Source organism: Manis pentadactyla, chromosome 10 (genome assembly GCF_030020395.1).
Source record: "Manis pentadactyla isolate mManPen7 chromosome 10, mManPen7.hap1, whole genome shotgun sequence".
Taxonomy (NCBI): domain Eukaryota; kingdom Metazoa; phylum Chordata; class Mammalia; order Pholidota; family Manidae; genus Manis; species Manis pentadactyla.
In genome coordinates this window covers 100,867,934-100,891,386 of record NC_080028.1, presented here as the reverse complement: position 1 = coordinate 100,891,386, position 23,453 = coordinate 100,867,934, and the positions used below count along the sequence as shown (strand labels likewise).

The following is a 23,453-nucleotide window of genomic DNA, read 5'->3' as shown; positions in this document are numbered from 1 at the left end:
CCCCAGCCCTGCCCCCTGATTTCAGGACAGCCTAGGTCAACTCAGCACACCTGGATGGGGCTTGAGACAACTTCAAGTGAGACCCCTGGGGAAATGACCAGAAGGAAGGCCACTTCGGCAGACCCTCGCCTCTGGAAGGGTTTCACCATCCCCAGACCCAAGGGTCCGCGGTTCCTCCCATCTCCAGATGAAAGCTGGGATGGGGGGGCAGGTATCTCCTGAGGCCAAAGAGTGAGGAGGTGGAGGGGCTCATGGTTTGCATCCCGCCCATATGCTCAGCTTCTGGACCAGGGAGGACACCCACAAGTAGGACAATGATCTCACTGAGGACCCCCTAGGCAGCTCTGGACTAACCCAGACCTGCCGAGTGCTCAGCTGGCCCGTGCAGGAATGTGCCCATTTAACGGATGAGCAAGCAGAGGCTCAGAGGTGGGAAGGGCCTGGTCCCCAGCCAATGAGCAGTGACTCAGTCCACACCCAGCACTGTCCCAGAACTACAGCGAATTAGCAAATAAAGGAGAGTACTTAGTAGGGGAGTTGATGGCAGGCCAGGAAGCCCAGGCCCAGCAGCCCTCCCTCCAGAGAGCAGGACTGCCCACCCAGGGTCCCTCTTAATGGGGGAGTGGTGGCCACCTGAGGCTTGGGGAGGAAACCACACCCACCCCTGCACACCCGGTTTGGCCAGGCCCACGGGGGAAGGGACAGTTCCTCACTCTCACCACCCAGGAGCACTGCCCCTCAAGATCCACACACCCCACCCTTCAGGGGAAGACCCTGGCAGGCCTCCAGGTCACAGGCCAGAGAGAGCCCAGGGGACATGGACAAGGAGCTGCCCTTTTCTGGCCTCAGTTTGCTCAGCATCAAAACGGGGATAATGATGCCTCCCTCCAGGCTTTCCATGAAGAGGGAAACATCGTTTAATCCATCCACTGAAGGCCAGCGCCAGGAGGCCTGCGGGTTCTTGAAGCCCACACGCCCTCAGGGGAGGGGCTGAGGCCTGCACACAGAGCAGAGCACAGGGCCGCCAAACACCAGCGAGCTCAGGGCCTCCCCATGTCCACTCGTGTAACCTCTCTGCATTCCTGGGGGGCACTGTCTGCCCCAGCCCAAGGAGTGCAGTGACCAGGTGGTACATGGGACTCAGGCACCGGGGCGGCCCCAGCCTGGCCCACAGGGGTCCCGCAGACACCGCCCAACTTCTGGATCCCTAGCAGCCCTGGATGCCGGGCCTGTGTGCTCACTCACGACCTTCCGGGGGCCCAGGGCCCCAGAACGCCCACACAGTCCCTTTGGGAAACCAAGGCTGCAAGGGGCAGGGCCCCCACCTTGGTCCCCCAGAGTGGACCCGGCAGCAGGCGGGAGCGACGGGAGGACACCTCCTGGCCACATGCGCCATCCCCACCACCCCACATCCGGGCCCCCACACTCCTGCCTGGCCCCGCCCAGCCTCCTCACCAGACTCCAGCACCAAGCCCTCGGGACCCAGGGCCATGGTGGCCGGCCAGTCCGCCCATGTGGCCCAAGCCCGGGCAGCAGGGCCTCTGGGCCCCACCCGGCCCCAGGCTTCCTCCTCAACAGACAGGCGGGTAGAAGGCTCCGGAAGCCAGCAGCCAGAGGTTTGCGCAAGGGCTTACATCAGCCGCCAGTTCTTCCTGCCTCGGGCCGCACGGAAGCCGGGGGCCCAGGCCTGCCTCAGCCTGGGCTTGTGAAACCCGCCCAGCAGCACCCCAGGCCCAGCAGGGCGTTGCGGCCCAGATGCCACCAACGGCTCTCGCCTGCCATGGACTCACCAGAACCCAAACTCCCTCCCCGGGCTGGCCGGGATGCTGGTGCCCTGGCAAGACTGCAGGCAAGTCTGTGCCCCTCCAGGAGCAGCGGTTTGCAGCTCTCTAACACAGAGCACACCATCCACATCTCACCGCCAGCCTGGATGGAGGGCAGCACGCACAACGGGGCATTTATTTGCACATTTATATTCACGGCCCCACCCCTCCCCAAATCCTCCTTCTGAAGCAGCAGGGTGATGGATCTCGAATATAAATTAGATCACTTGCCAATTGCCAGGACCCTGCTGCCTGCCTCCCTCCTCTCTGCCTGACCCTCAGGCACCAGTCCCTAGCCCTCCAGTAGACCTGTCCTAGCTCATTTCCACCTCGAGGTGCCCTGAGCCTCACAGAAGCCCTCCCAGCCACACGATCCAAGCCCCAGTCACTGTCCCTGCCCAGAACAACTTGGGAACTAGACTGGCTCCCCCACTGGGTCCAGGGGGTCCCTCCCTGCAAGTGGAACTGTCTGTCTCATCCACATCCTTAGTGCCAAGAACCTGGCATGCAGGAGGCATCAGCTTTTGGACTAACTGACCACATGAGCATTGTTTCAAGTTCTCTGAGGGCAAAAGCAGATAGACGCACGTTCTTCGGGTTAGGGCAGGACAGAAGGTAAATGCAGCCCCTGACCCATAGGTCGCCGTGCACCACACAAGAATGGTTAGGCCTCAGGGCTACTGGGGCAGGAGAGTCAAGCGGGAGCCCAATGGCCTCTCCCTAGACGCTGCAATTCTCGAGCACAGCCTGGCATGGGAGGGGTCACCCTGCTCCCACCCCAGCTGAGCTCAAGGCCGCCCCCTGGTGACTAGAGTTCTCCATGCCACCTGCTCGCCCACATAATCTCACTCAAGGTCTTGGACGCCAACACAAATTACTGTGCCAACAGAAAACGCACATGTGTAACCATCTTGAAGTATCACCACTCATGATGATAACGGCAAATGCTAACCCCACGTGGACAGGCACCGGGCACCACGAGTGCTTAAACACCTCACCTTCACGTGTTGTCACTCATGGAATCTTCTCGCTCACCTCTCACAGGGCAGAGGAACGCCAACAATCCCAAGTCACCTGGGGCTGATCACAGAGCCAGCGACCTGCCCTCCACCCCTCACACGCGGCACCAGGACACCTGTGCAAAGCCCGGGGCCCAGCCTCATAACCCTTCCAGGTCTGCCCTGGACACCACAGAGCACTTGAAGCATGGCTGGTGAACTGAGGAACCGCATCTTTAATTCCACTGCATTCTAATTAATTTAGACTTAATTTAGCCACAGTCTGGGCTGAAGCCTCCTCCCTACAGACAACTGGATGGAGCAGGGGCCATTCCTGGGGAGGATGAGACAGAGGGATCCCCAGAGGCACACGCTGGCTCTGGCGCAGACCTGCTCAGTGACGCTGGGCAGGTGTCATCTGCCCAGGCTGCCCAAGTGGGAAATACAGTAACATCTACTCCTCCAGCTGGATGTACAGATTAAACGAGCTCACATTTGTAAGATGTGTTTGTGAGGCACCCTCCGATGCCAGCTATCATATTACTGTTATTATTTATAGTCACAGAACCTGGGGCTCAAAGAAGCCAAACAGCTGCTCAAGGTCAGGGTCCGAGCATGACCACTTCCTCTACCCAAATTCCATCTGTTCTTCCCTGAAATAACATTTAAATTTTGAAACTAGAGACAGCCCTTGGTTGCCCATTATGAATGTGATTAAGTACCACTGACTTGCACCCCGTCAAACGGTTAATTGCAAGTTATGTTAATTTCACCTGGATTTCAGAATCCAAACAGGTAGGCTCTGCTCTCCACCTCAGAATCCAGCCCAGCATCCCCCTAGCTGGGCCAGGCGGGCCCTGCATTAGCCCCTCTGGCCAGGGCACCCCAGGGCCCACAGGCACAGCTATTCCTGGGCTGACACCTCCCATCCTGGCTCACCCCCAACAGCCCTGGGTGCGAGGGGATCTTGTTACCCATTTTATAGACAAAGAAACTGAGTCTCAGAGAGGCTGCCTGGGGTCACTGAGCCTGGGCCACCTGGTTGCTCAGCGGGTGCTGCAAGCACACAGCGATGCCTAGCCTCAGCTCCAGAATCCCACCATGCCTGGCCCTCAGCTCCAATCCCGCCACTGTCCCCGAACCCTGAATGAAGGAAGCTCCCCACACAGGGCTGGGCCCTGAGGTACTTGGAAAACAGTCTTCTCTGCCCCCTGTGCCCAGTGAGAGGGCAAGGATGCCCTGGGGGCAAAAAGGAGGCTATGGGGTAATGTGCTCCCCTTACTGCCTAGGAAAGGGTCCAGGATCTTCCAGGAACATAATCAGCAGGGAACTGGGCAGACACTCCACCCCACCAGGCCTTAGCTCCCCAGCCCTGTGCCCCTCCTCCTGCACTGAACTCCCAGGCCCCCCCCAGCTGGGACCCACCCACATCCCAGCCTCCCCACCTCACACTGACAGCCATAGACAAACAGCTCGGAAACAGGGAGCCAGAGTTTGGGGTTTGGGCCAGCCTGTTCTCTGCAACTGCCACCCCCTCATGGACACCCAAGACACCCAAAACACAGGAAAGCCTTCAGGGGTTTGCCGACTCTGAGGCTGGCCTTGGTCACCGGAAGGTAGAACCTGAATCCAGACAAGGTCCATCTGTCCCTCCTTCCACACTTATTCAGGGCTCCTGTGTGCTAGGGGCTGGGGACTGAAGCCCACCCAGGTGGGCTCTGCAAGGGGCTTGCTGTGCCCATCTACTGGCAGGTCCCACAAAGGTAAGGTGAGGCTACCCCAGCTGGCCGGTGGCCTCTTGCCTCCATAATGGATGGAGTTGCTGAGAACCCTTCCAGAAGTTGACTATTATCATGGGCACCTGAAATCCTCACAGATGGGAGGGAGCAGGGAGGGGACTTGATGAGGTCATGGTGCGTACAAAGGTGGTAAACACTGAAGGACGCCAAGACTTTATCACTCCAAATGGGCTGGGTTGGAATATGCAAGAACGCAGGCTCCTGTAACCAGGGCCTTTGTACCTCAGCCTGGAATCCATCCACCACCCGGTACAGCCAAATTCTCAGGACAATTGCACCTGGGTAGACCTCCCTCCCTTCTCTTACAGCTCAAGTGACACCCAGTGAATGTGGGTGGCCTTTCCTAACCAAGCAGATTTTAAATTGCAGCCCACCCCACCCCCACACACCCTTTCCTGAATGATTTTCCTCCAGTGCTTATCACCGTTTATCACATCATGTACACATTAGTTCTTTCTTTATTGTAATTCCTTGTTTATTGTCCTTCTCTACCCACTGGAGTCGGCAAGCTTTTTCTTGAAAGGGCCAAATAATAAATACTTTAGGCATTGCAGCCACACTCTGCCTGCTGCAGGGAACGCAGCCACAGATGATACTTCAACTGTCAGTTTGTTCCAATAAAACTTTATTTACAAAAAACGGGAGCTGGGCCAGATTTGGCCAGTTTGCAGACCCCTGCAATACAGTGTGTGGGTCTACCCCATCCCAGGTGCCCCACCCCTACCGGTGTTCAGGAATGGGGCAGATGGGCAAGGTCATGATCAGCTAAGGCAGAAAGGAGGAGGAAGGGCAGCCTTTCCTGGGCCCTACTTCACAGCCAGCTTCATTCCATCACCCCACCCCCTTCAACTCCAGTGGAGGGTGGCAGTTCTCATCCCTCTTACAGGGAGGAAACTGTGGCTCTGACTCCACAATGGACACTCAGCCACTCAGCCATGCCACCCAGACACTAGAGCCTATTTTCATACTTTTACTCCCAAAGGGCCCTCCCTAACCAAACACAGAACAAGCATATTTTTCCCTTTCTATTTTAAAAGTTTTGGCCGCAAAAGAACTACACCCCTCAAGATGTCACCAAAGGCTATCAGAGCATCTCATGAGCGTGATCAAATGAGGGTTGTCACCCAGAACAGAGCTCATTCCAGCCCGGAGCACAGACACGTGACTTGGACGTTTCTATGACAGCAGCTGAAAATAGCACAAGGACCCTCTGGATAAAACGACCTTCAGAATCCCACTGATCCCGAGATCTGGAGGCTTCTGTAGTACCTCAAATAGAGAATGGGTTAATGCCCTCTCTGTATAAAGAACCTCATCTTCAGGAAGAATCCAGGCAAGTCACCAACGAGAGCAGTTAAGTGCCCCAATTCAGTAAAAAGTTAGGATTACAAACAGGCATTAAAATGTGTCATTTTCATCTATCAAATCAGCAGTTTCAGTTTGGTGACAGGGAGGGCAGTGTGGTTGGGAAGCAGCACAGGGGGTAAGAGAACCAGCCAACCCAGCCCCATCTTCTGGAAATCTGATGAGCAGGCCTCCTGCAGGCCCACTCTGGGAGCCTCCCAAGGAAATTTCCAGACTCTGTGCGAAGATACACTTCCTAGGTCACTCACTGCAGCCAAATTGATCTATAGATTCAGTGTGATCCCAACTCCAAGTCCAGCACGATGCATGTGTGTCTGTGTGTAGAATTAGAAAAGCTGTCTCTGAAAGTTCCATAGAAATTGAAAGCAGAGTCTGGAAGAGATGTCTGCACACCCAGGTCCACAGCAGCATTCCTCACAACAGCCAAAAGGTGGTAACAACCCAAGGGTCCAGGGGATGAACAAAAGGAGGTCCACCCACAAAATGGAATGTGATTCAGCCTTAAAAAGAAGGAAATTCTGACACCTGCTACAACATGGATAACTTTGTGGACATTATGCTACGTAAAAAAGCCAGACAGAAGGACAAATATTTACATGGTCCTCAAAGGAGTCAAACTCATTGAGACAGAAAGTAGAAGGGTGGGATGCCAGGGGCTGGGGAGTTGATGTTTAACGGAGACAGAGTTTCAGGAAGATGGAAATGTTCTAGAAATGGATGGTGGAGATGGCTGCAAAACGATGTGAATGTACTCACTGCTACTGAACTATACACCAAAAAATAGTTCAAATGGTAAATTTATGTTAGATGTATCTTACTAGTTAAAAAAGTTATTTCAAAACACAAAGGATCAAGAATAGACAAGGCAACCTTGAAGATGAAGAACAAGGTGGGCAGACTTATGTCATTAAATATCGACCGGTGTTCACCTGCAACAATGAAGCTTGCATACCATCAGTATGTGGGTGATGACCAGACCTACAGAACATTCTAGAGGTCCACAGGTGCACAAGGTGGAGAAAGGATGGTCTTGCCAATAAAAGCTGCTGGTCAGCTTGGATTATCCCTATGGGGAAAACCATGAATCTTGACCCCCTACTTCACACCATACACAAAAATCTATTCCAGGTGGATCGCAATCTACATGTGAAAGGCAAAACAAGAAAGCTTCTGGTCAAAGAACATTGGAAAAATACCTTCACGACCTGAGGGGAGATAAAGACCATATAAAAAGGACTAACATAAAGATAGGACTGATATGCTGGATTACATTAAAATTAGGAACTTCTACTCATCAAAGGACACCAGTAGGAGAAAGAAAAGGTGAACCACCATACAGCATGTCAAAAACGAAGGGCTTATATCCAGAATATGTAAAGAACTTCTGCGAATCCATAAGAAAAAGACAGACAACTCAATGTAAAAACTGGCCAAAGATTCCACAGGAAGACATCCAAATGGCCAGCAAATCTACGACAAGGTACTCAGCCTCTCAAACCATGGAAGTAATATGAATTAAAACTACTACACTCCCACCATGAGGGCTAAAAGGTCAAAAAGGGAAGCAGGACAGTATTAATGCATAGCTGGAGCAAGTGTAAATGAGTACAACCACTCAGGAGAACAGTCTGGCAGAATCTACCAGCCTTCCTGACCCAGCCATGCCCCTGCAGGGGCCGCCCAAGGGCAAGGCGTAGAAATGCAGGAGGCAAGTGGGAACTCGAGAACCTTCCTCCCAGAAGTGGTCAGAATTGGAAAACAACCCAAATTGTCCATCAGCAGCTGGATAAACACATTGTGACAGTGTCACACAATGGAACACCTTCAGCAAGAAGGAACTACAACCTCACAGACATGATAAAGCTGGCAACCTCACACAAAAGAAAACACAGGACATGCTTCCTCTTATGCGTAGAAACCCATGTGGTTTAAGTCAGGAGAGGGGTCACCTTGAGCCAGGGAGGAGGAAGTGATGGATGGGGGCACTGGCTTCCTTTTAACCTGGTGGATGGTTACCTGGTGGATGCAGTTTGTGAAAAACATAACAGAGCTGTGCATTTAAGACGTGTGCTCGTTTTTCTGTGTATCTTAAACCCCGATAACAAACATCCTTCAAAAAAGGTCAGTGGGGGAGGGCAGGCCGATCTGAATACCAGCATGGTCAATACTACATTTTGAGTCATGTTCATGAACTCCCACATTGACAAAATTTGCAGAAATTAAAATGAGCCAAGGAAAGAGAAAGAAAAAATTCCTATCAACACCCACCCCGCCAAACCCCTCTCTGGCTTCCTTGAAGGTTGCTAGGTCTTGCTCCTACATCCCTCCCTTCCCAGCTGTGTGACCATGGGGAGGTAACACAACCTCTCTGTGCCTACTTTCCTCCAAGGTGAAAGGAAGGAGCAAGAAAAGAGCAAAGAAAAGAGCAAGAGGCAGTGCTGGTGCACCACCTGTGCCCCCTGCTTTGTGGCATGCCCTTCTACCAGAGGTAGGTGCCCCGTGACGGACCAGAAAGGAGAGGGGCAGAGCTGGAGGCTGGAATGGCAGGCGAGGGGCCTACCCTGCACATTCTTGGTGCTGTGGGTGGGCCACCATCCCCAAGCTCCCATCGGTGTGGCAGAGGTGGCTGCGTGGCAAAGCTGTAAAGGTTCCCCCAAGCTGAGCACAGGCCCAGGCAGACACTGCCAGAGCCACCAGGTTACAACAACCAGCTCAGGCCCGGCCAGCAAGAAAAGAAAGCATCCAGCCCGGCCTTGGGGAGGGCCCGGGGGTGGGCCTGAGGGAGGCAGAGGCCAGCCCCTGCCTCCCACTCTATCCCACTGGGGGCTACACAGCTTTGCTCCTCTGCTCAGCCTCCCTGCTTTCCGGCCAGCCCTGACCCTCCCAGGGCAGTCAGACGACACCAGACCTCTTCCAGCATGCCACAGCTCCCAGGTCCCACCCAGAAGCCTCAGCAGGAGAAAGGTAATCTGGGATTTAACTCCAGTCCCTTCCCCAGTCCTGAGTATGGGCCCCTAGTGGGCTGAGACCTTGCCTTGCCCCAACCAGACGCCCAGCCCACAAAGTAGGTGCTCAAATCTAAATAAAGAGAATCCCAAGGCTGCCCAGTGGGGTCAAGGCCTCAGCCCCGCCAGTGATATGCAAATACATCCACCCCAGCCTCGCCCCAGGGCTCCAGACGTTCCGATTCTAAAGCAATTACAGAGGATTTCCCCATTGATTTTCTTTCCCCCTAACAAGGTCCTGGTCTGGAGGAAACAGAGGTAGGGATGGAGGGAGGGCCTTCTAGGAACAGCTAGGTGGAAAGCAAGCGTCAGAGTGGGGCTGGCAGGTCTCCCAGGGCGGTAAAGGACAGCGGGCTGACACTGCAAGTGGTGGCGAAGAGTCCTGTGGCGACAAATCCTGTCCCAAGTGCTAGAACCTCACAGTAATGTGGTTTTAAAAGGAGAGGAAACAAAAGAGGAATGGGTAGGAGACAAGCTCCACATCTTGGAAGCAGGAAAGCAGAGGCATACGACTTGGCAGGGTGAGGACTTGGGAAAACTGAAACGTAAGCTTGAAGAGGGAATCATGAAGACATAAGCAATTCCTGAAAGGTGCAGAACCTGGAACCTAGCACCACTAAAGGCCAGGTGCAGAGCTGGAGGGGGGGCGGTGGAGGAAGAACAGAGAGCCCCCCCCAGTCCTGTATTTACTAGGGAACAATGGAGCCATTGAGGGTCTTGACTGGGTTCTCAGGGCTGGGGCGTGGACCAAACATGAAAACAGAATCTGAGAGCAAATCTTCATCCTGCACAGGTATACATGTAACGTGTACACTCAGCTCTTGAAAGAGGAGCAGCCAGGCTTAATCTCCCCAGAGGCAGGGCACAGGCACTTCTACCTGGGAGACTAACAAGGCCAAAAGGGAAAGACCTACAAACATTCAGGGAGTTCTGCAACAGTTAAGGACTTTGCCAGCTTGGTATGCGTCTTTCTTACATATGAAGAAACACCAGAGAATCAATCACCAGATACAAATGAGGTCTCCAAGGTAAAAGGTGAATGAGAAAAAGGGGAAAAAGAAAAGGCAAAAAGACCCAGAAGAACAGAGGCAATTCATGAGAAAAGAAAATTCCAGAAAAAATACAATTACTGTCCTCCCAAGTGATGAGAACAAATGTATCCATTAAACAAAATGCTATTTTTTTAAGTGTGGGGGAGAGGAGGGAATGACACATCTAGGTTGTATGAAAGAGCTCTTCGAATTAAAAAATATGACAGTGTCTTAAAAAATGTATGACAGCCTAATTAAAAAATTAATCAAAGGATTAGAAGACGTAGTTGAGAATATCTCCTAGAAAACAGAAGAAACAAAAAGAGAAAAATAGGAAGCATAGGAAAAATAAGCAGTCCAGAAATCAACATCTAACAAATAGGAGCAGTAGAGAGAACAGAAAAAAATGGTGGGAGGAAAATGCTAACAAAATTAATAGTGATTCCAAAAATCTCAGGCTGAAGGACTTCAGTTTCCAGATTGATATAGCCTGTGGAGCACCCAACAGAGAAAATACAAAGGATCCAATAGTAAGGTAGGCAAACCTAAAATTTCAGAACGCCAGTGACAGAGTTAACAGCAGCAGCATTTTGAGGCTTACTGGGAACCACACAATGTTTCACGCATTTAGGTACACAAACACATTTTGTTCTCATAGGAAATAGGAAATAGGAACCACGAAAGCTAGGCATGATGACTCATTTTACCAAAGAGAAGACTGAAGCGTTGTAGGTTAGATAACATGTTCAAGGCCACATAGCTAGTGATGGGTGGACATAGTACATGCATGAATTTCAAAGCCCATGCTCTTAATTAACGTGGTTCTAAAGGATGCCAAGCATTTGGAAAAGGACAGTTTTTAAAAGGCTCACAGAGATCAAAAATCGAAATAGCATCACATTCCTCAAAAGTAACACTGGAATTTAGAAGGTGATAGGTCAATTCCTTCAAAACACTAGAGGGAAATTATTTTCAAAAAACCACTCAACTGAGAAGGTAGAATAAAGGCATTATCAGGCATACTAGGCCTCAAAAAAAATTTCCTTCCATGTACTCTTTCACAGAAAACTACTGCAGGATGTATTCCACAAAAACAAGGACCTAAAGGAGGGAAAAAGGAAGGCACGGGAATCAGGCAACAGGAGATCCAAAACAGCAGAAAGGTAAGGAGAGTTTGAAGGTTGATGGCTCTCCAACAGACCCAAGCACCAGCAAACCAGACCACAGCAGGAAGATGGAAAACTCCAGGAAAGAAGTCGCCAAGAAAAGGAGGAAGTAGTTCATCTGATAGATCTGACCAAATGAAAAGTGTACCAAGAGATCAGAAGACAAGAGTTTCTAAGAAATCCCAGCAAATGAAAAAAGAAAAAAAAAGAGGCAATTAACTCCAAGAAATACAGAAATTAATTTTATTATACCACTTGGCTCAAATATAAACAGTATTCACAAAGCCAAAGCCATAATAATAAACCTGGTTCAAATAAAACTGTATTTCACCTATATTGGGAGGACAGAAGTAAACATAGGGGAGGAGAATATAACAACAGTAAGTATTTACTAAGTGTTTATTATATTCCAGACACTATTCTGGATGCTTTACATGCGTTAATTATTTAATCCTTCCAACACTCCCATTAAATAGATAGTATTATTATCCCACACTTTATAGATGAGAAAACCAAGGTACAAAGAGGTAAACAAACTTGCCCACAGTCTCACACTAATAAACGGGAGGATCAGGATCCAGTTTATGCAAAATCCTCATCTTCCAGAGAAGCCAACAGAGAATTCTCAAAACTGAAAAATAACTTGCAGTACAAGCAGGTTATTACATAGAAATACAGATGAAAAGACCCACAGAAACAGGCCCAAAAACAGTTAAAAGGGGGAGTCACGAATGGGGAGAGAAGAGGTAGGAGATTACTGGTTTTCTTTACAATCCTTCTAATACTTGGCTTTCAAAATGTGTAACGTTTAACTCTAAAGTTTGTGTTAAGCATTAAACAGAACTATACACTTTCAATGGGTGAATTCTACCATATGCAAACGATTCCTCAATAAACCTTACAAAGTAAATGAGAAAATGCACATACAATGATACTACTACATATTCACGAGAAATAATAGAATTTAAAGAAAACTGATGATACCAAGTGTTGATAAAGACATGGAGCTACCAGAACACTACTGCTAGGAATACACAATGGCGTGACCACTAGACAACTCAGTTACTAAGCTGAACCCACAATACCGTGACTAAACAACTCCACTCCTAGGTATTTATATATACGTATACACACACACACACACACACACACACACACACACACAAAGAAATGTGTACACATGTGCATCGGAAAGGCCATGTTGATAGCACGATTCATAGCAAACACTGGAAACAACCTATATGTACATCAACAGGAGAGTGGATAAACAGCGCTCTATTTATGAGGTAGAATATCACACAGCACCAAGAAATAAATTACTGCTACCCCTCCCCCACAACGTGGGTGAATCTCACAAACTTACTCAACAAAAATGTTAAGTGAAAGCAGCCAGAAATAAAAGACAGAATGCTTCATGATTCCCCTTACAGAAAGTTCAAAAAGAGGCAAAACTAATCTAAGGTAACAGAAATAAAAATGATGTTGGGGATAGAGCAGAAAGAGCACAGATTACTCTCTGGATGCTGGAAAATGTCCAGATCGTAAGCAGCCTAGTGGCTCTATGAATGTGTTCATTTCGTAAAAATGCAACCTACTGCACACCCAGGAGTGAAGCATTTTATAGGATTCTCTCTTACACTAAAAAAGGAGAAAACTAAAATGTAAATGATGGGTTCAAATTGGAACCCTGGAGTCTCAGGAGCCCGTGGACCATCCAAAGGGACTTAATACACAACTGCAGGGGCCAAGGGAGGGCTGGCCTAGGACAAAGGATTTGTGAGTCATCAGTTGTGATAACTGTAACAACAGCAACTGATTTGACTGTAACTTTTACAGAGGGCTGTTCCTGTGCCAGGCATCTAGCTGGCACTTGCTCATTTAAATTTCACAACAACCGAATGAATTTGGTACCACTAATTGGTCCATTTTATAGATGAGAAAAGTGAGGCACAGAGTTTCATGCACCCAGTAAGTGGAGGAGCAAGATCTAAACTCCAGCAATCTAACCTCAGCCCCTAGGCCATCCTGCTCCAGAAGAAGCAGGATTTTTTATCTGCAGATTGCACAGCAGGAAACTTAGCTGGCTCATGGAGGCCCAGAATCTGCAAAATTGTTAATAAGAGTATATGAAGCGGCTTTTTTGTTCCAGACTTAGGGTGAATCACTTTCATTAGCTCATGAAGCAACCTCGGAGGCAGGTGGTGGGTGCATTCCTGGTCTGGGGGACAAGGAGTTTGGGGGTTCCCACCTAGTCACCGGGACTTGCTCCAAAGTCAGACGCCAGGCTTCTGTGAGTAGCTGGTGTGGTTAAGGACCCTGGCCATGGGAGCCAGGACTGACCGCAGCCACGGGCCCCCAGCAGCCCCCAGAGAGGCCCAAGACTTATCCTGACAGCAGCTCCCATCGGTCCTCTCCAAAGCTGGGCTGGGACATAAAGGACAGGGTGGCCACAGTGATGGCGCTGGTGTGTGGGTGGAAGACAGCACTCTACACCACAGGGTGGGTGTCACATCAGATCAGACCACAGACTAAACCATGCTGGGAGTCAAGCACACCCCAAAATGGCCACAGCCAAATGAAGAAGGCCCAGTGCCACCCTGTCCCTGAATTTGTCCCTACCCATCCCTCTAAAAGCAGTACTTCCCCAGCACCCAGAGCCCCTCCACAAGGCCCCAAACCCCAGCCACCTCCAGCCTCCCTTTCTGGTCACTGTCACCTCCCTAACAGCCTCCTTGTCACTGTTGACCAGACAGTCTCCAGCCAGTAGCCCAAACTCATTCTGTTGAATGCTCAACTTGATCATTTCACACTCAGAGAAAAGTTTGAAATAGTACAACAAACATCCAGATGACCTCCCGGGTTTAGCAACTGTGAACAGCATTTCCACGGGATGCGGTACACCTCCTCCTATCATTTGATTTATCATTGCCTTCCCTATAAATATAAACTATAGATAATATTTTTTCTCTTCCTGATCTATTCCTGAGAGTAAGTCATGGACATCATGTCCCTTGCCCCTAAACATGTCACTGCTTTTACTTTCAAAGAGCAAGGGCATTTTTTTCCATAACCACAGTACAGTTACCAACTTCATGAAACATAACATTGATTTGATACTATCAGCTAATCTACAGTCCATATTCCAATTTCGTCAATTGCCCTGATGACGTCCTTTAGAGCAATGTCTTCCCTGATCTGAGATTCAACGGCAGGCCACACTTTAGACTTTTAAAATCAGAAGCAGTTCTGGCCACCTTTCGTCTTGCATACCATTGGCATCCAGACCAGTTCTGTAAAATGCCCCTCACTTTGAGTCACTCCCTCATTTAAAACCCTCCACTGCCTCCACACCCCTCAGTTTGAAATTCCACATCACTGGCCTCCAGGATCTGCAGGGTGCCGCCCTCCCCCTGCCTCATCTCTGGCCATTCTCACTGCTCACAGCCCCTGACTACTTGGGCCCAAACAGACCCTAGGCATTCTCTTCACTTCATGGAACATGGCTCTGTTTAAATGATTTCCCTCTCTGCTCCATGTGTTTACTGCCTGGCCCCATGCAAGGATGCGGGTTCCAAGGAGGGCCAAAATGTTTGTCTGGTCACTGCTGCCTTCCCAGGGCCAGAGGCAAGGCCTGGCATGCAGGAGGCACTTGGAAATTGTTCACTGAGTAAATAGACAAGCAAAGACAAAGTGCTGGGGCTGAGAGCTGGCAAAACAGGAGGCTCAGAGAGCCTGGGCATCCAGGAGGCCTTCCCAGATTCCAGAACCACCCCCTCTGCCTCTGACCAGAGGAGGAGGCACCCAACAATCCTCCCTTATCTTTAGGGTCGCACCAGTCCACCAGCCAGTCCCACTGATTAAGCTTTTTAAATCAGTTCCAGTAGGCTGGCGGGCTGGATTCCAGAGGTAGAACTGATGGGACCCTGGAGAAAGACCCCGGCCCCCTATTGTCCACTGGCCGGTCCAAAGTGCAGAGCCTCCCCACCTTGATCCTTGGGTTCCACCCCCATTCATATATCCTCCAGGGACCAGCCAGCCCAGGGAGTCGGGGCAGGGAGGATACACAATTAAGTACAAAATCCTGCTAATAGCTCTTTAATTGCAGAGTCAGGGGGACTGAGTCCAGGCCTGCCAGAGTGCCTGCCACTGACTTGTCCATTCCACTGACTGCTGTGAATGTTTCAGGGCTCACACTGTAGCAATATTCAAGGTGATGGGAAAGGGAAGTGCACCCTTCATGTCAAGCCCCATGTATTTTTTATTTCACCTCTTCTTCTGCAGAGGAAAGAACCAACCCCTCTGTAAATGCAGGAAGCCGAGGACCCTCCTGGAGACTCGCACTCATGGCCCCCCCCACTGTCAGTACCTGCCCCGGCGGAGTCCCATTCCAGGCCCAGCCAGTCCAGAGCGGGAAGAGGTCCAGCGGTAACTCGGCCTCTCACTTTGCTCGCTGTGTGACCCGGGGCAAATGGCTCAGCCTCTCCGGGCTTCCCAGTACAAAAATAAACAAATAAAAGATGGGGCTAATAACACTGGCGAGACCTAAGGATTTGAAAGCCAAGGAGAGGCACGATGAAAGAGAAAATTTAGCACCTGCACCCAGCAAAAAAAAGAAAGGGGGGAGGGGTGCTGGGTTGAGGAATGTCACGGCCCAGCTCCAAGCAGCGAATGTGGGCCAGCTCCCCACCTCCTAGCTAACGGGATTAGCACAGGGGCTCTGGGCGTTGGCCTGGGGTCCGAGGTCTCGGACGGGCCCTCGAGGCAGGGGCAGCACCAGCCGCCCCCACCCCACCCCCGGTCTCCTCCATCCCGGGGGTGCATGGACCTGAGGTAGCGCTCCCACAGCCTGCCTGTTATTTCCTCCATGACCTCAGCCGCCCAGAACGCAGAAGTCAGGCGGCCCCTAGCTCAGGAGCTGTGTAGCCCGGCGCTGAACTTCACCGACCTGCCTGCCTCCAGGCAGTCGATTCACCTCTCCCACCTCAGCCTCTGCATCTACCTAATGGGCTTTAAGCGGTCTGCCTGCGGCGGCCGGCCTTGGCTTGACCCCGGCACAGGGCACAACCCCGCGAGTAGGGGTTGTGCTCACTGCGGCTGATTAGGATGCTCTGCTTCTGCCAGGCCCAGGCCAGATTGGAGACGGGGAGGCCGCGGCACCCTCTCCGACTCTCCGAAGGCAAGGGAAAGGCTCTTACAGCCAGAAGATCCGGGGCCTGACTCCCAAGACTAGGAACCCTGACACCAAACCCGATCGGACCGAGAAACCCGATGACCGCGGCCTTTGGGGGCACGTAAAATGGGGCTAAGCCACCTTTTGTAGTTCAGGACGCCCCCAGCCCTTCCTCTAGGGTCCCACTACCCCTCCCTCACCCGCAGAGCACCACTTGGGAGAAAACTCTCGTCTTCCCCGCGGCCCCCCGACAGAATGCTAGTCCCCAGCTCTCAGGGGACACACGCGCGCCCCAGGGCCACGACCTGGTCCACAAGCGCCCGCCACGGGGATCTCTGCGCTCCGGCCCCCGTGCGCCCCTCCCCCGCCAGCGCCTCACAAAGGCCCTTTGTCCCGCTGAGCCCCGGGACTTAGGTTCCTGAAAAGTTCCAGGACAAAAATCAAAGAGAGAAGCACAAACGGCGAGCGCGGCCTCTCCCGAGCTAGCAAGGTCGGTGGCGCAGGGCCAAGGATACCGCTGCGGCCAGAGGTGTCCCCTCCAAGACCCCAAGGCCAAGGGGAGCGTCGGGAGCTCCCTGAGAAATCGCAAGACTCCAAGACTACACTATGGGACAAAGAGGTGGATTTTTTTTTTAAGTCGAAGCGTGGGACGCCAGGCACGGAAGCTGGTGGCGGAGGGACCAGGTTTCGGCCGCCGTCAGTTCTGCAGGTCCGACTAGGGCGGCCGCGGCCCGCCAGGGATATTTTCTCCCTCCCCGGCGCGGGCCCCACCGATCCTAAACAGCCCCTCGGGAAATGGCGGAGGCTGCCGGGTCCTCCAACCGACTCTTCTAGCAGTCCAACAACAGAACTAAGGTTTCCCCTCCGCCGCTCGTCCCGGATCCGCTCCCGCGCCGCTTCCTTCCCCTTGCTTCGAGATGGAAGCGGCCCAGTTTCTGCGTCCCCGCCGCGCCGGGCACTCGCCTTCCAGCCGAAAACAAGGGGTCCCCGGAGCTGGGGTCGTTGCCCTCCTACCGGGGTGCGGGTCCTGGGACCCTCTCTGAGGGTCGAAGGAATCTCCAGAGGGCTTCCGCCCGCCTAAGACCGTGGTCCCAGGGCAGGGGTCACCGTCCTCCCCGCACCCCCAGGCTCTTGGGCTGGCCGGAGACCCTGCACCACGCTAGCGAAGTGCTAGGAACCGAACCCAGAGCCCGCCGGCGCCGGCGGGGGCGCGTGAAAACGAGGATTCGAGCTCCGGGAGTGGATGTCTCAATGCCAGTGGGGCTCGTTTGTTCTTTTCTGGCTTATATTTTGAAAACTGCAGCCCAGGCTGGAGCAGCATGGGCTCCGGGGGTTAGAATAGCCCCTGGTGGCTCCAATTTCGGCAGATGTGCGTGCCTTGGCAGACCCCTGCGCGCTGGGGAAGGCAGAGGAGCCACGTGCCCCTCTCTGCCGGGCCCTCCGGACTGGCCTTCGCCAGGGGCCCAGGGGTCTCCCCGCCCCGGGAACGGGGGCTGTCCGCACCCCCGTGGACCCGCCGAGGGAGCTGGGAACGCCGTGGAACAGGCCGTGTAGCTTTTCCCAGGCGTCCCTCCCCAGGATCCCAGGAAGACAGTAAGGGACAGGCAGCACGCAGAGCACTTACCCGGGTGCGGGTGGAGGTTGAGGCCAGCCATATACTTCCCGGGCGGCAGCGGGCCGGGCAAGCCCGAGGCAGGCAGGCGTCCAGCCGTGGCTGTGCCCACGCGGTGGCTGTCCATGGCCAGGCCGGACAGCAGCGGCGGCGGGGGGCCGTGCACGGACCGCGGGGGCCCAAAGTCTCGGCCATCCATCCTCCACGGGAGTGCCGCGGCCAGCCCCCCACCTGGCCCGCGGGCCTCGCTCAGTGGGACCTAAAAGTTCGGCCTCGGCGTAGTCCCAGAGTCCTCGGGCGGCGGGGGCTCCGCGGCGGGCATGGTGGCGGCGGCCAGCGGGGCTTGCGCTCGGCGGCGGGCCCTCGGCCCGGCGCGCACAGGCGGCCGGCAGTGGGGCCCCTCCGGGCGGCCAGGCGGAGCTGCGCGAAGCAGCGCACACGGCGTCTTGGCGGCGAGAGGAGACTGGCCACGGAAGAAACACAAGAGGAGGAAAAGGGGAAAAAAGAAAGGGAAAAGGAAACAAGTTTCAGAAAGTCGTCTTGCAGTTCGGGGCCAGGGGCTGCAGATCTGGTGACCAGAAATGAAATCGGGAGTGGCCCCTTTTCCACAAAAAGTAAAAAGCCATGCTTCAGGCTTCAGGCTCCCGGAGACCCAGCTCGGAAAGTGGCGGGTGGTGCGCTGCGCCCCTACCCGGACTCTGCCTCGGCGGCTGACGGGTCCTCCAGAAACTGGGTAAGGGCCCTCCGCCGCGCGCGGACGGCGTAAATACAAACCTCCCCAACGGGTTTGAATCCTGGGCGTCACATGCTCCAGGCTTCAAACCGTGAAACCTTTCCTTGAGCAGTTCGAAATGTCTTCCTAAACACTGTGCCACTATCTAATCCTCAGTGTTTAATATTTAACCTTTTTTGGCCCCTAGCCTCCCTTTTCTGACTTTGGTTTCCCCTGAGCTCGCCTCGAGCAGCCGAATTTTTTTTTTTTTTTCGGGAGAGAGGGAGCAAAGGGGGGTTATTTTTAAAGAGGTTCGCGGCCCCCTCCCGCCGCCCCCCTCGGGCCACTGAGAGTCGCGAGTCTTGAGTCCGAGGCCCCGAGACGTGGCATTCTCGCCTGAGGACTGGAAAGAATCCTTCAAAACAAGCTTTGGTTTCATTTTCCAACGCCCTGGTCTGGGAATGCTGCGGCCCCGAGGACGTGGCCAGGCGCGGGAGATTGGGGGAGGGGGTCAGAGGGGAAGCAAGGGGCTTCTCAACGGGCTCGCTGCTACCCCAGCTTCCCGCAACCCCAAAAATAGCCTACAAAGAAAACCTTCCCTCAGCGGCCCGACCGAGGGGCGCCTCCCCTCGCGTTGGGTAGATCCCCCTGTGGGGTAAATCCCCCTGTAGTTTCAGTTTAAAGCTGTTTGTTTAGAAGATTTGCCATTTGCCGATTCCCGTGGGGGCGGGAGGGGGTCCTGGAGCCAGCCCAGCCGTAGCTCTCTGCCCGCAGATGCTCGGGTTCCGACTCCGGGAGTCCCCGGCGCTCCTAGAGCTGCGGATCGCGTGGGTGCCTCCGGCTCCCTGTGCCCGCCAAGCGCCCCGCGACCGGCGCCCAACCCCCCGATCCGCAAAGCCCCCAGCTTCCTCCAGCCTGCCTCCCCAATTTTGCTAAGGGTGCTTATTTTAACCGGGTTTTGGTTACAAACACCCCCCTCCCTTCCTCGCTGTCTCCCATCAGGCTCTGGTTACCAGATCCGCGTTTACTTTGGAAAAATCTAAGATCCCCGCATCCGAGGATACATGTCTTAAGGAGGCGATGAGCTTTCCGTGCTTTTTTTTTTTTTATGTTCTTTGTATAGCTATCTCCTAAAAGCCAGCGCTTCGGAGCATGCCCCGGAGCCCCACTTTGGGGAAGTCGGGGTGAAGCTCCCCAGAACACCCTCGCTCTGGTAGGGAAGCTGGCTTGGCCATCTGCGGGCTCCGCTGCGTTCTCCCTACTTTTCTCCCCCTCTTGAATGCAGTTAAAATGGCTGAATTCTGGCTTTTAATTAAAAACAGCCTATAATCGAAAACGTTTCGGCGTCCCTGGCTCCCCCGCCGCCTGCCGGGAACCGAAAAGGGAACCGACGCCCCTCAGCCCGGCTGGGCGGGCTGGAGGATCAGGTCGCTCGGGACGCAGCGGTTCGCCCCCACCCCTCCAAGGGCGCCCCCACCTCGCGGACCCTGGTTCCCGATTCCTTCTCTGAGGCCGGAGACCTGCGGGGATCCCCGATCGAACCCCGAGGGGGAGACGGGGTGGATCGCCAGCTGGATAAGTTTGGAGACCGTCGCGCCCGGCCAGGAGTAGGCGGGCGGCCCGGCGGCGTACCTGGCGCGGCGGGGCTCCCGGCTCCGGGCTCTGGCGACTGCGACTCCGGTTGCGGCCCCGACTCCCTGCGCGGCTAGGCGCCCGTACTGCCCGCCATCCCGCGGCTGCTGCTCCCCTTCGCCACCCGCAGCCGCCTCACACTTTTTGCCCGCCTTTCCTTTTTTTGGTAGAAAACCGCTCCCCGGGCCGAGCGCTCGGCGCGCCAACTCCTCCGCCCTCCCGCGGCCCGGCTCCCGCAGCCCCCGGAAAAGCCAGCTTTCCTCCCGCCGAGCTCCCCGCTTTTCAATAAAATCCAGGTAGCGCCGGTTTAAAGAATCCCAAATCTCCATATACAGCCCGGGATTGGAAAAGGTACATTACACAACCCCCCTTTCAAGTTCCTCTCACTGGATCTAAAAAAAAAAAAAAAAAAAGCCAGCAGGGGGGGGAGGGGGCGGCGGGGGGAAGGGAGCACTCTCCGTAAAGAAACACGCATTGTTCCCGGGCGCCCGCCTCCCCCGGGACAGCCCCCGGCCGCCACCCATTGGCCGCGCGCGCCGCCAATCACGCGCATGTAAACACCTTGGCCCTCAGCCATTCCTATAAAACCAATTACGGACCTAGGGGCTCCAGCAGTTTCCAGGCTCCCCTCGGCGGGGCTGAATGATCTAAACTGGTGGTGAGAATTTTTCCCGGCCGTTTCTAGGCAGCCCTCCCCCTTCACTAACTCGGACCCCCCTTTCCTCCTTCTCCTCCCTTTTCCTCCCTCCTCCCCCCGCGTCTGGGCTGAGTGATCAAAATAGAGGAAGATGGTTGTCGCCGCAATCCAGGGCTTTGCAAGGCGCGGTTTAATGGGCCGCCTGTCAGCTTCCTGCTTGCAGGAAGAGGTGACAAGCCGAGCGAGCCGGGAAGAGCTTGGGGCTCGGCGGGCTGCACCCCGCGCCCGGACCCCAGCCTCCCACCTCCCCTGGGGCGCGCCTTCTAGATCGCGCTGTGGAGACGCCAAAACGGACAAGGGCTGCTTTTTCTCTCCCTCCCCCCTCCTTTAAAACAAAGCAGCGATTCATTCCCTCTCCCCCAGCAGCGCGGTTGGGTGGAATGGGCAAGCGAGAAGGCCGTTTTCCTAGCCCCCGCCTGTCGGTCCCTCTCTGAAACGCGGTGTCAGATGGTTACTGATTAATATTTTGCAGAGGCCGCGGCGGCGGGCAGCGGGTGAGTCTCTAATCTTCTATTAGGGGTTCCTATAGAAACGCGGGCCGGGGTGGGCCCACCGTTCGGCTTCGGCTGCGGCGCTTTGCACCGCGCGCCCTTGCCCAAAGCCTCTCTTGCGTGGGCGCTCCCCTCCTTTTCTCTCTCCCTCTCAAAAAAAATCAGAGCAGAAAAAAGGATTAGCTCGGCTGAGCACGAACTGACTCCCTTTCGATTCTGACATTTCAGCCTATTAGCATTTCTCCACGGGGCCTTCTGAAACCTATTAAAGTGTAATATTAAAAACCTCTTGGCTGGGGGCCTCTCTCGCCTTCCACCCGCCGCGCCCCCTCCAGGGAGGGTGAGACCGGGAAAGAAAAAAATCTGTTGAGCTCAGAGGAAGCAGCAGCCAAGCCCAAAAAGTGCTTGGCTGGCCGCTGCGGCTGGAGGGGGAGGGGAGCCCCAATCTCCCAGACTTTGTACTTTTATTTTGCGCTTTCAGCAAAATCCTTTCTGGATTGAATCGCCGGGAGCTGCCCGCGGCAACCTACTTGGCTGCGGAAGTGCTCTGAGGGGCCGCCCTGGAGGCCGCGCACCCTCTCTCCGCAACCCTGCAGGGACCGGTGCCCAGCGCGGCATTACGTACCCTCAAAAGGAAGCTTGGTGGGGCAGAAGTCCTTGCCGATTCTACCTCGGAGAGCAACCGCAGTGATTAGATTTTAATTAAAATACGAGAAGCCCGCTCTTTCGCCCCGCGCTGCGGACTCAGCATTTTCACAGCAATCGTTCTATTTTTTAAATCCATTTTTAGGCAACTTTTCTGGAAGGGGAAAAAGTGAACTAGTTAGCGCCCTTTCGTTCTATTTTCTTTTCTCCTCTTTTAGAAAAAAAGGGGTAGGCTTGGAGAGAGCGAACTGGGTGTCTAATTTAATTCCAGTATAAATTTGAGGGAAAAAAGTTCAGCCTCCTGAGGGCAGTTTCAAGTTGCCCTTCGTGGATCTTCCTGCGCTGGTTTCGAGGCTGCCCTCTTTTGGAAGCTGGAGCTCCGCAGGGGGGAGGGGGGAGGAGGGAGAAAGAACGAAAATAGCCGGAGCCGAGGGGAACGAGCTGCGGTGTCCGCGCTTGGAGCTGGGCGCGCAGGTCTCAGTGGCGGCCGGGGCGGCGGGAGGCTCCCGGTGCAGCCCCGGGAAGGCCAGGAGCAAAGATGGAGAGGAGAGGGGGTTAGAAAAAGGAGGTATTGTGTCTGTGTGCCTTGGGGGAGGAAGGGTGACTGCAGAAATCAAATAAATGCAGTTGAGCTGCGCGGGGCTGCTGGAAGCCAACGCAGGGGAAGGGGCCGTACGTGGGGGCGCAGCCCTGGTGGGCGCCAAGAATCCTCGAGTCTCATCCAGAAGGCTTTGTGGGTTCCTAGTAAACCCTCCCACGCCCGAGTCCCTGTCGTTTCCCCACCCCCTGGTTGCCCTCCAATATTCGGGGCCAGACCCTGCTCCCTCACCCCCTATCCCCGCCCTGGATCTGGAATGTTTTCCTTTAATATAGCTCAAGAAAAAAAAAAGTATCTTGAGACCGTTGGGGTGGGGAATACAAAGAGCTTGCGGGGTGGAAAAAAACAAAAGCCTATTTTTATAAATGTTTAATGTTTTCACTCCTGGATATTCCAAGACGCCGTAATTGTGACGGCGGGGTATGTGTGGCATAAATCATTTAGTTGCTAATAAAAATTCTGCCTGTTTGCCCTGGATTTGCCAATGGCGTTTGCATTTTCCGAGTGTCTGCCTTGTCGGCGTGGCGAACCGAGACTGCATTTCATTAGGGTCGCAGTTCGAAGCAGAAAAGGCCCCCTTCCCCAGCCCCCTCCTCCCGGGCGTTTGTGGGCTCTAGCCCCGTCGCGCCGCCCTCATCGCACAGGGACCCGCGCGAGTCGCCGCGCGGCCCTCAGGCCGGGGGAGCTCGGCCAGGACTCCGGGCCTGGG

At 54.0% G+C, this 23,453-nt stretch overlaps 1 protein-coding gene across 12 annotated transcripts in view; it reads right to left on the bottom strand.

Annotated features, from left to right (window-relative positions):
- Positions 1 to 20,708, bottom strand: part of TNRC18 (trinucleotide repeat containing 18) — a 91,167-nt gene extending 70,459 nt beyond the window's left edge. For 4 of the 12 annotated variants that reach the window (XM_057487416.1, XM_057487415.1, XM_057487419.1 and 1 more), the window contains exons 1-2: positions 20,314 to 20,708; positions 17,982 to 18,414 (exon numbers count right to left, since the gene is read on the bottom strand). In XM_057487416.1, coding sequence (XP_057343399.1) covers positions 17,982 to 18,168 — 187 coding nt within the window. In that variant the 5' untranslated portion in view covers positions 18,169 to 18,414; positions 20,314 to 20,708. Of the gene's footprint in view, positions 1 to 1,455; positions 1,601 to 17,981; positions 18,433 to 18,743; positions 20,125 to 20,158; positions 20,182 to 20,313 lie in introns of those variants that run through there. The other 8 variants (XM_057487418.1, XM_036932977.2, XM_057487411.1 and 5 more) reach the window with 7 other exon arrangements.
- Positions 20,709 to 23,453: the final 2,745 nt, after the last annotated feature.